General features: G+C 45.2%; 1 protein-coding gene across 2 annotated transcripts in view; it reads left to right on the top strand.

The window, feature by feature from the left end:
• The first annotated feature begins 1,828 nt into the window (after positions 1-1,828).
• Positions 1,829-12,322, top strand: part of Rnf121 (ring finger protein 121) — a 59,914-nt gene continuing 49,420 nt past the window's right edge. The window contains exon 1 of one of the 2 annotated variants that reach the window (XM_050122567.1): positions 1,829-1,995. Coding sequence is in view for 1 of the 2 variants with exons in the window: in XM_050122566.1 (XP_049978523.1) it covers positions 2,133-2,195 (63 nt within the window). In the remaining variant the exon portion in view is untranslated. Of the gene's footprint in view, positions 1,996-2,087; positions 2,196-12,322 lie in introns of those variants that run through there. The other variant, XM_050122566.1, reaches the window with a different exon arrangement.

Below are 12,322 nucleotides of genomic sequence, written 5' to 3' on the forward strand. Positions count from 1 at the left end.
CAAGTACTCTTGATCTCTGAGCCATCTTTCCAGCCCCCACACTGAGTCACCTTGCTGGCTTCTAAGAAATTATTTTTGAGATGAAGGCCTTCCTGTGTTGTTTAGTCCAAGCCCTGAACCCCAGCCTCCTAAATGTTTGCACCTCAGGTATGACTCATGTTCATGCCAGGATGGACTTGAACTCTGGCATCAAGTGACTTTGCCTCAGCCAAGAGTAGCATGTATCATCAGACCTGATTTTTTTTTTCTTTCAAGACGGGGTTTTTCCGCAGGGTGGTGGTGGCGGCGGCAGCGGTGCGCGCCTTTAATCCCAGCACTCGGGAGGCAGAGGCAGGCGGATCTCTGTGAGTTCAAGGCCAGACTGGTCTAAGAAGGGAGTTCCAGGACAGGCTCCAAAGCTACAGAGAAACCCTGTCTCGAAAAACTGAAGAAAAAAAAAAAAAAAAGACAGGGTTTTTCTGTAGCTTTGGAGCCTGTCTGGAAGTAGCTCTTGTAGACCAGGCTGGTAACTCACAGATTCGTCTGCCTCTGCCTGGGATTAAAGGCATGTGCCACCACCGCCTGGCCAGACCTGAATTTTTCTTCAAATATTCACCCTGAAAATATGAGTCCATGAATCCTGATACATTCCTGGCCATAATGGCTTTCCAATCTATCCAAACCAAAGATTTCTATTTCTCACGCTATTGCTCCTGCTTGGGATACTTGCTCTCTTTACAACTTGTTTAACTTAATTTTGATGTTCAAATTACACACACACACACACTTTACAACTTGTTTAATCTAATTTAGTTTGATGTTCAAATCAAACACACACTGTTATGATATGGCGCCGTGGGTCCCATGGTGGGTGAGGGACAGACAAAAAAAGCATACAGTTTGCGTGTGGAGTTTAATTGAGATAAAGGAAAGAGAAAATGAGAAACAGTCAGAGCCGGGGCTGGTGGTGGTGGTGAGGGAAGAGGAGAGGGAGTGGCGAGGACCAGTTTGCCTCAGTGGCAAGTGAGAGAGTGAGAGAGATCCGGAGTGGGCAGACTTGTCTCATAAAGGTATCTCTGCACTCCGTACAGTCAGGGAACTGCTAGCCCTAAGCAGAGGGGAGATTGTGCCAGGTTCCCAAGGGGCGCCAGGATACTAACACGCACACACGCGCGTGCTCACAAACACACAAACACCTCACGTAACAACTATATGGTTATGTCTTATGTCTCTCAACAACACTGTGAGCACCTGGAGAACAGGATTTTTGTTTGACTCATTCTTAAATATCTAATGTAAGAGGAAGAAAACACATAGATGATTAGCAATCACTGACGTTCCCTAGGTTCTGCAGCTCTCAGTCTCTTTGAAGTTTTAAGATCCCGGAATGGGTTGTTCTATTCATTTTCTTATTGGCCACCCTCCTCCCTTTCAGCTACTCCTCTCCAATCGACAAATCCCAACACCTCTCACCCGCGTCCATGAACCTTAAGAAGTCGGGGCAGCATCAACTCCCGGGCTCCAATCGTATTCTCCCGCCAATTCCGTCCACCGAACCTTCGCCTTCTGTCCCGAGCGCCACTCTGACTACCGAAGCGCAGGAAAGCGTTTTGAGGCTTTAAGAAGCCGCTATTTCTGAAAGATGGCTCCCATCGAGGCAAAACAGTAGTTACTCACCTCAAACCAACAAAAACCCCGCGTGCTTGTGTTTTTAATGTATATTTTTATTCACTATACTCTTCCCGTAGAGAGCGGGATTTAAACTTCCGGGTCGGACGCGATGCTGCATGGGAAATGTAGTTCTTAGTGCACACGCGTCTCTGCCCATAGCCCTAGAGAGGGAGCGTCGCGAGATTAGCACATTCACGGACTCACATTTTTTTGCTCACTACAGTGACAATTGCTGAACTGTTTCGGCTAAAATAACAAGAATAAGTTTTCTTTTCTCGAGAAACGCCTTCCTGTTGAAGCTTGGTAGTGCACGAGAGTCGCCCCCTCTTAATTCCGAAGGAGCAGGTAGATGGTCTCTTGGTTCCTCCCAGGCATCAGCCTGTCTTGGTGCTCCGCCCAGGCCGCGCCTCCGATTGGCTACAAGCGCCCGAGCGGCGGAAGCAGCTGGCTCGCGGGGACCCGGGTGGGGGCTGGCCGTGAAGATGGCGGCAGTGGTGGAGGTGGAGGTTGGAGGAGGTGCTGTTGCGGAAAGGGAGCTAGATGAGGTAAGAGGAGTTGAGGGACAAGAAAGGCGAGACGGCTTCAAAGTGGAAGGAGAGGAAGTGAGGAATAGGAGCCGGAGACTTCAGGAGAAACGGGAACGATCCTTAGGAAGCTGACAGGGAGGCGGATTTTCCGTGAGGGAAATCTGAGGGTTTCTGACTCAGGGACCCCGAGGCGGTCCTGGTGCAGTAGATTGGCAGTAGCTTTAAGGGTGGTGATGGAGGGCAGACCAGAGGCCAGAGGGACGGGGACTTTAAAGATTTTGAGATTATTAGGTGGAGGTCCAAGGTAGGACTAAGGGGCTAAGAGTGGCATTAATTGGAGGGGCGTGGACTTCTGTAAGGCGAGGCGGAGGCTTTCCCTGTGGGAAAGGACTCCAAGCTTGATCTGAAGGTTGGGGACACAGATCGGGAAGCAATACTAATTACTAGTATTACAGCTTTGAATTATTTTTAGGTAGGGACCAACTTATTTATCCTTACATTTTAGGGTTTGTACATACCGCATGCCCAGTAAAGTTTTGGTCAAGGAATGAATGAATAATTGTGAATGAATGAATAGTTTTGTAACAGAAACGGTCCATCTTTTCATTGATCAAACATTGTTACTTCTGTGATAAGTTCTGGGCTAAGTGCTTGGGACGCAGAGACTTTGCTCTTGTGAAGTCTATAGTGTGGTTACGGGATAAGAAGAGGCTTTGGAGGACAAGAATAGCGGTGGTTTGAGGGAGGTCTAGGGGACGGTTTCCAGGTCGTTACTATGACTGGGTTTCTAGTTCATATTCTTCCTTCACCCTCCATTCCCCTCCTCTCCTGGGTTCCTTCAAGGTGAGCTTGGAAAGGTATGAATCCTTTATCTCATAGATTTAACAATCTGGATATTGAATGGCTTGTGGTCCTCGAGCTTGAAAGAAATGAAAAGTGCAGGGCTCGTAGAAGGAAGTGAAGGTAAGAAACATAAGGGGCAGTCGGATGCCAAATGGTTAGCGATGGTTAGAGTTGCTTTGGGTCTTTGTGTCTTCTCTGTGCTATGGATTGTGATGGTACCAGAGGGGTGGGGGAGTGGTGGCATCTGTGGACGGTGAGCATTTCTGAGGGCCCTGTTCTGTGTTCAGTATAGGATAGACCGGTGAAGAGTCTCAGGAAGGGAGTAGGTGTAGCAATAATGGCAATTGCATGGTGTGAGGCTAATTTGTTTTCGTTTCCCCCTTCTGATTGGAATGAATAGAGTGAGAGCCCAAGACTAACAGGTAACAGGTGGCCTAGTTTCTTACCTGCCAGTCGTTGAAGACTAAATGTGTTTGAGTCCTCCTTTGTTGGGAAGGTGCAGCGGTTGAAGAAATAACCTCCAAGGCCCCTTCTAGTTGTAAGTTTCTGTGTTTACAGTGGGCTACTATCAACTGGGGTATTTTAAAGGCACCTTAAAATAGTAAATAGTGTACTGAAATTAAGATTTATGGTTTGTTAGTCATGGGTCTTCATTTAGTTTCGTATGTCTTAGTGTTTGGAGCCAGGGTCTTGATATGTGCTCCATGCTGTCACTGGACTGATTGTCTCTCTCATGAGTGCTGGAGTTACATGTGTGTGCTGCTGCCTGGCTAATTTTGGCTTCTTGTTTCTTAGTTTTTTAAGGACTTAGGTACGACTAGTAGGACATATTTCAGGGTTGGGGCTACAGGTCGGCTTAATATGCAGCCAGCAGCATCCATCTCATGACCCGCGTTGCTTGTGCTCTCTTCCGAGAAAGACTATTTCACTGCTGTCTGGAAGCTCTGTGCGAACTGGTTCTCTCCCTTTATGAGTTTAAGAAAGTAACATGAGAAACAGGAAGGTACGTGAAGCTCCAGAAAGAGCCAGGTCTGGCCTGAGTCTGCTCACGTCTCCTCTGCTTTGTGTGCTCAGGCCTTACCCAGCGGGCGATAAGGTGAATTGCATCGATCATTGTAACTATGGGGGCTCACTGTGTGCCATGCCTTGGGAATTCACAGGCGAGTCAGTCCCGTGAGGAAGTGTGCAATAGCCATCACAATGCTACCTCGAAACTGGTAGATTGAGAGTCTGTGAGGCACAAGGAACACACCTGCAGTGCTCTTAACCTCTGAGCCATCTCTCCAGCCCTTCTTCAGAGTATTATTCCTAATAGTTTTAGAAATCGGTTGTCCCTGGGACACACGTAGTCTGGAACAGCAGTGTTTTCATAGCCCCCTCTCTCCTTGACACTTTCTCTGGAAGCTGAGGGGCAGTTCAGGCGTGGGTGGTAGCTTCTCCTGGAGAGGAGGATGGCAGGATGGCGTAGGGAAGGACCGCCAGTAGAAACGAGCACTGTCTGTAGAGTCGGAGCCCTCTGCTGTGTAAAGCTCTGTACCTTTATTGTCTCATTTACCTACAGTAGCCGTGTGAGTTTAGATGCTATACCAAGGTCATTTGGTCTTTTCTTTAAAAAGAATTCATTTTAAGTTATGTGTCTATGTGAAGACGCACGGGTGTGCCAGCATTTGTAGGGTCCTGAAGAGGGTGTCAGATCTCTTGGCGCTGCAGTTATATACAGATGGTTGTAAACTACCCAGTGTAGGTGCTGGGAACTGAACTTGAGTCTTCTGCAAGAGCAACATGTGTTCTCTTTCTTCTTATTTTTTTTCCTTTTTCTTTTTTTTTTTTTTTTTTGGATTTTTTGAGACAGGGTTTCTCCGTAGCTTTTGGTTCCTGTCCTGGAACTAGCTCTTGTAGACCAGGCTGGCCTCGAACTCACAGAGATCCGCCTGCCTCTGCCTCCCCGAGTGCGTGCGCCACCACTGCCCGGCCTTTATCTCTCTCTTTAGACCAGACTGGCCCCAAACTTAGTATGTACCCAAGGGTCGTCGTCTTCTTCTTCCTCCTCCTCCTCCTCCTCCTCCTCCTCCTCCTCCTCCCCCTCCTCCTCCTCCTCTTCTTCTTCCTCTTCCTCTTCCTCTTCCTCTTCTTCCTCCTCCTCCTCTTCCTCCTCCTTTTTTTTTTTTTTTTTGAGACAGCGTTTCTCTTTCTCTATATAAGTACCCTGGCTGTCCTGGAACTCACTTTGCAGCCTGCCTCAAACTCACTCACAGAGATTCTCATGCCTCTGCCTCCTGAATGCTGGCATTAAAGGTGTGCTGCTGGCACCAGGCTTGAGGATGATCTTGACCTACTATATATTGAAAGCCTTTCCTTTCTAAGTTTTACCTGTGTTTTCAGGTTCTAGCCAAGGCTTTCTTGGCTTCTAGGACTTCTGATTTATACAATAGACTTTGCCCCCTGCCTTTTGCTTCTTTTTGTCTTATTGAGACAAAGCCCCTCTGTTAATTCTATACTGGCCTTGAATTTGCAGTTCTCTCTCAGTTTGAGTGCTGAGATTACAGTTTGTGCTACCTCAAGTAGCTCCCCTGCTGAGATTACAGGTGTGTGCTATCACGTGTACCTCCCTTGCCTTTAATCATTATCCCAGGCTTATTCTTTTGTTCACCAATTTATTCATCAAATCTTTTTTGATTTTTGAGATAGGATTTTGGTCTGAAGCCCTGGCTGCTTTGAACTCGACATGTAGATAGACCAAACTGATCTTGAACTTTGATCAGTCCTCTGCCTCTGAATGCTGGGATTACAGATGTGTCTCCATGCCCAATTTACTCACCAGGTGTCTGTGTGGTGGTCACAGACAATGGAGTTCGTAGGCTAGAACAGGCTCAAAGGCTGATCAGTGGAGAACACGTCTCACTGTGGAGTAGGTGCAGTTAATGACGAAATGGCTGCATCATAGCTGCTCTTTCCAGCTGCTTTGGTAAAACCCCAGAACCCAGGCTGAGATAATTCTATTCTCTTGCTTTTTCAAAGCAGTAGTTGCCGCTTTGTTTTATGTTTTCCTACTGTGACTCTCTCCCTGTAGACATTTGTTTCCACGGATTTGGTTCTCTGGGGATTCTTGGTCTAAGATAGATCTTACAGAGGGATTGAGGTACGTGTGACTGAAGTTAATCTTAGGTGTCTGTCTTTGGAATTTCTTTTTGCTTTTTTTTTTTTTTTTGATTTCTCTTTGTAAAAGTCCTGGCTGTTCTGGAACTCACTTTGTAGACCATGCTGGCCTCAAGCTCACAGAGATCCATCTGCCTCAGGGATTAAATGCCCGTGCCACCACCGTCTGGCTTGTCTTTGGAATTTCCTCTGCATGTAAAATGAATGGTAACACACTAGAATAGGAGAAGAGACCCACTAAAAGAGTAAGCATACGACCCAGATTTTAGGGTTAGAAGACAAGACTGGGTTTAGTTGTAAATAGCCAGCTGCTGACAGATGTGTAGAAAGCTGTGTTGAGAAGGATTATGAAGCCAGGGGACATCAGAGAAGAGTCCCAAGAGAAAATACTGAAGGCAAAAGAATATAGAGTACTTGTTCTGGGGCAAGTATTTTAAACACGTTTTCTAATATCTCAGTTTTTAAAAGTTAATTATTTTATTACATACCAATCCCATAATACCTCAGTTTTTTTATTTTATGACTTATTTATTTTTACTTTATGTGCATTGGTATTTTGTCTGCATGTATGCTGTGCAAGGGAGTCAGATCCCCTGGAGGTAGAGTTACAGGCAATTATAAGCTGCCTTGTGGGTGCTGGAAATTGAACCCAGGTCCTCTGGAAGAACAGCCAGTGCTCTTAACCACTGAGCCATCTCTCCAGCCCAATACCTCAGTTTTAAAGGACAGGTGTACTGTCATTGTCACCATTCTGTGGACTTGGAAACTGAGGCAGAGATAGTGAGAGAGACCGACCTAGCACCAAGCACACAGGTAAATGCTAGAGCTGGGCATCAACCCCAAGACCATTGCAGCATCTGTGGTCTGAAGTCTGGGAAATACGAATGCTGTCTACTTCTGTCCTGTTCTTCACTGATATTCCCACTGTGTGAGTGTGGACCTTGTATCCACAGGTGACTCGATGGCGGTCGTGGCTTTCGTCTTTTCCAGCTGTTTTCTCCTTGAAGGCCCTGTTTATGTTATCTCTGGTATCTGGCAAGAGTATGACTCATAAAAAACTATATGAGCTTAGATTTCAACCTTCCTGTACCTCGGCCTTTATCTGTGAAATGATTGTTTGGGACTGTGACCTTTGAGATTTCTTGCAGCTTTGAAATTGAAAGTCCTGAATTTTAGTGTTTTACTTTGTGTTCCCTACATGTTCTGTCGGGTACTTAATACATAGTGAATGTCTGAATGAGGGAAAGTAATTATTCTCAATAATGTACACCAGCAGTGTTGGGATGGGAAGGAGAGAATCACGCTGGTCTTGGGCACACCTTCCTATTCTGTGACCTTTGACTTTTAGGAGTCTGTCTACTCTGATAGATCCTGGTATATTTCTAAGGGTTTAAAGGAACAGCCAGCTCACCTTTGCTTTTTTTTTTTTATTTTTTTTTTCACCTTTGCTTTTTGTTGTTGGATTTTTATGTTGTTTTTTGAGAGAGGCTCTTGTTGTATAGCCTTTGCTGGCCTTGAGTTCCTATTTTTGTCTGTTGGAATTGTAGGTGTGAGCCACTATGCTCTGTAAAGAAGTCACCGTGGCTTACTCTTGCTCTGTAAAGGAGGTCACCGTGGCTTACTCTTGCTCTGTAAAGAAGTCACCGTGGCTTACTCTTGCTTTTTGTTTGTAAGTCACTTTTTGATTGTTATGACTAAATAGCTCATACATTTCTAGACGGAATTATGGTATCATCTGCTTAGTAAACAGGATAGGAGAAAGAACAGTACAGATAAAGAGGAATATTTTGATCCCTTGAGCTGAGGAACTGTCTCATCCTTTTTGCCTTTCTTGGTGCCTTGCTCATTTCTTGGCACGTTTGAATAAATGGGAATGCAGGTGTGGATTCTGTTGAGGAGTAAGGGAGAGAGGGCTGTGTCACAAAAGTTAACTGATGTGCTAACCACCTTCCCTATCGTGTCCCTTCCCCTCACCTTTCCTCTCTTTCCTTTTTAAAGACAGGGTTTCACTATGGAATCTTGGCTGGCCTGGAACTCATGCAGAGAGATCCGCCTGCCTCTGCCTCCCCAGTGCTGGGATTAAAGGCGTGTATCACCATACTTGGCACTTTTTTTTTTTCTTGAGACAGGGTTTACCTTGAACTCACTGTGTGGATCAGGCTGGTCTCCCAGGTACTGAGATTATAGGCGTGTGTAGCAATGCCAGGGTTTTGCCAGCATTTAATATAAAGAGGTTATGAAGCATTTCTCCTTTACTGTAATGTCACATTGCTCTGTACCAGTGAGTTCTAGATGCAGACTCAGGACTGACTGGCCGTTGAAGCCGCTGTGCCCAGTGCAGATATCTGTCGGCCTGGATGTTTTGTGTTGATTCACTCCCCCAGCAGGCAGTGAGCCGTATAATTTCTCATCTCTCGTATTCCCAGCACCTGTTCTTTCATTCAGATCTTTATTGAACTTACATCCTTGTAGTGAGGAACGGCAGGCTGCATCCCACCACCCGGCTAGCTTTACACCCGAAATAATTACACGGAAGCTGTATTCTTTTGAACACTGCCTGGCCCATTAGTTTCAGCCTCTTATTGGCTAATTCTCACATCTTGCTTTAACCCATATTTAGTAATCTGTGTATCACCACAAGGTGTGGCTTACCCGGAAAGATCTTAACCTGCGTCTGCCTCGGGTGGGAGAATCATGGCGACTGCCTGACTCAGCTTTCTTTCTCCCGGCATTCTGTTCTGTCTACTCCGCCTACCTAATTTTCTGTCCTATTAAAGGGCCAAGGCAGTTTCTTTATTAACTAATAGACAGATGACCCTCCTCCATCACATCCTTAATCATATCCGTCAGCCCATGTTGAAATCTCTAGGAAGTGATGTTTTCATAGTCAGCCTATTCCCTGTTTTTTTTTTTTTTTAATTAATTTTTATGGGTGATTTGTCTGCATCTGCGTCTGTATATGCGGTGCCTGCAGAGACTAGAAGAGGACATCTGATTTCTCTGGAACAGATTTACAGGCAGTTGCAAGCCACTTATAGGTGCAGGGAACTGAACCTGGGTCCTCTAGAAGAACATCCAGGGCTCTTAACTGTTGGGCTATCCCTCCAGCCCCAGCCTAGTCTCTCTTTGAATACCTCTGTTGTAGTTGTTTAGATCGGTTAGAATTTTATTTATTTGTTTATTTTTAGTTTTTGAGGCAGGGTTTCTCGGTGTAGCCCTGGCTGTCCTGGAACTCTCTTTGTAGACCAGGCTGGCCTTGAACTCAAGATCTGACTGGTTCTGCCTCCAAGTGCTGGGATTAAAGGCGTGCACCACCATGCCCAGCAGGTGAGAATTTTAAATTCTGTATAGCTTTAACTTTTCCTGAGTTTTCCCAGATTCTGCTTGTTTGCATCTCTCTCAGAGGATGCCCTGGAGGACTAGTCTCAGTACATGGAGGCTGGAGGCGGTTTAGCCTAAAAGCTTTCCTGGGAAGCTAACTAAAGATCTTTCTAGTGTCTTTTCTCATCTCTATCTTTACTTCTTGAAGTCATCTGTTACGCGTGTTCCTCAGAGGAAAATCTGTAGGTAAACACAAACTCATTAGTTCCTCTAAAGTGTCACTTTCCCAAGAGGATGCTGGGTCATAGCCATGGAGGCTTTAGCTCTGGGCAGCTGGGAGAAACCGGGAAATGGGCAAGCCACCTGAGCTTTTTCCTTTCATTTCTGCTGTTAGGAATAATTGAATATACTCACTCTAGCCAGGCATGGAGGTGCATGCCTCTAATCTGGGCACTCAGGAAACAGAAGCAGACGGATCTCTGTGAGTTCAAGGTCAACCTGGTGTACAGAGAGAGTCCCAGGACAGCCAGGGCTATACAGAGAAACCCTGTGTCAAACAGCAACTCTGAAGCCTTGTGTGACATTTTGCTTTTTATTTCCCTTAGGATTGAGTCTGTCTTCTGAGGTTATCATTTAGTGTTCTGTAAAAACACCTATTTTTCCTCTTATGCTGATGATGTCAACAATAGTTAACTTTTTTAGCGTTTAAGGTGGACCAGGCACTACGTTAAGCACTAGGTCTTTTAATTCTAGTTAATAAAATATTCTTGTCATCAAAATGGGCACAGAGATGATTTGAACCTAGTAATGTGACTCTCATCTCTCTTTCTGGTGTACACTAACAATATAAATTCACTCTTCTCAAATTTTACCCTATATTCATTGTGTATTTAATTAGATCATATACTACTTGGGAGAGTACTTTAGAGATTATAACTAGATAAAGTGACTATCTGGATTTGTTGTTGTTGTTGTTTGCTTGTTTTTTTTTAAAGTATTTTTTTAAATATTTATTTATTATGTATACAATAGTCAGTCTGTATGTCTGCTGGCCAGAAGAGGGCACCAGACCCTCAACAGATGGTTGTGAGCCACCATATGGTTGCTGGGAATTGAACTCAGGACCTTTGGAAGAGCAGGCAATGCTCTTAACCTCTGAGCCATCTCTCCAGCCTCCTTGTTTGTTTTTGAGACAGAGTTTGGCTCTGTGTAGCCCTGACTGTCCTGGAATTCTTGTAGACCAGGCTGGCCTCGAAACCACAGAGATCCACCTGCCTCTGCCTCCCAAGTGCTGGGATTAAAAGTGTGTACCACTACTGCCCAGCCTATCTCTGAAATCTTTCTTTTTTTAAAAAAAGTAACTTATTTAACTTCATTTTGTGTGCATTGGTGTGAAGATGTCAGATCCCTTAGAACTGGAGTTATAGACAGCTGTGGGCTGCCATGTAGGTGTTGGGAATTGAACCTGGGTTCTCTGGAAGAGCAGCCAGTGCTCTTAACTGCTGAGCCAGCTCTCCAGGCCCCTCTCTGAGAGCTTAAAAAGTTATGGTCAAGTAAGGAGAGGAACATATCACATGATAATGTAGGTTGGTGTGTGTGTGTGTGTGTGTGTGTGTCGCGTGCGCGCGCACCAGAGGATTGCTAAGCATGCCCATGCCAGTGCAAGCCAGAAGTTGATGTTGGTATTGCTTCTCCACATTGTCATCATTATCTTCAGTCATTATCTTTCTTTTGCGACAAGGTTTCATTGAATGTAGAACTTGCCATTTTAGCTGGACCAGCTGGCCAGTGAGCCTCCAGGACCTGCCTGTCTCTGTTCCTGCCATATGCCACACCATAGTGCTTCGAGGTACATTAGAGATCTGAACTCAGGTCCTCATGCTTGCACAGCAAACACCTTACCACTGACTCTCCAGCTCCTGGTCTTCAGTTCTGAAATGGCCTCACTGTGGAGCTCAGACTGACTCCATCAGCTTCTGGAGTGTTAAGATGATTGGCATAAGTCTAAGTATGTAATTCAAATTGTTTAGTAATTCTTTACTTCTTCACACACAGTTGAAAATAGAAACTAAAAATGCATTTAATGTACTTGCTCTCTAATCACCACCATAGCATCCTGTAGAGTACCGGTTGTTTGTCCTTGTGCTCTTGTGACTGACTGAAGTTGGGCTTGCTGCCATAGCTGCATCACAGAATGGCCAGCAAGGTGATTCAGTGGGCAGAGGTACTTGGTCAAGCTTGCTGACCTTAGTTCCAATTCCGAGGACCCATGATGGAAGGAGTGAACCAACTCACAAGTTAACTTCTGGCCTATCCATGTACCATGACCTGCGCACACAAACACATACATATTTAATAATTATTTTTTGAGAAGGATTTCTTTAACCGGCTTGGTTGTCCTGGAACTCTGTAGACCAGGCTGGCCTCAAACTCAACTGAGATCTGCCTGCCTCTGTCTCCTGAGTTCTGGGATTAAAGGTGTGTGTACCGCCGCCCGGCCAAATTTAATGAGAAAATTTAAAAGAAGGTATTAAGAAATGATTGAAGTTTGAAGAATGGTTTCTATTGAATGCATGTGCTGTGACATCATCATAAAGTCAGGGACTACTCTAGTTACTTTCTGTTGCTGTGGTAAGACATGGCCAAGGTGACTTATAGAAGAAAGGATCAGCAGGAGGACAGGAGAGATGATTCAGAAGTTCCAGAGGTCCTGTGTTCAATTCCCAGCAACCACATGGTGGCTTACAACCATCTGTAATGAGATCTGGTGCCCTCTTCTGACCTGCAAGCATACATGAAGGCAGAACACTGTATTCATAATAAAT

Source organism: Alexandromys fortis, unplaced genomic scaffold (assembly GCF_014885135.2).
Source record: "Alexandromys fortis isolate MF-2015 unplaced genomic scaffold, M_Fortis_MF-2015_v1.1 scaffold_209, whole genome shotgun sequence".
NCBI classification, from domain to species: Eukaryota; Metazoa; Chordata; class Mammalia; order Rodentia; family Cricetidae; genus Alexandromys; species Alexandromys fortis.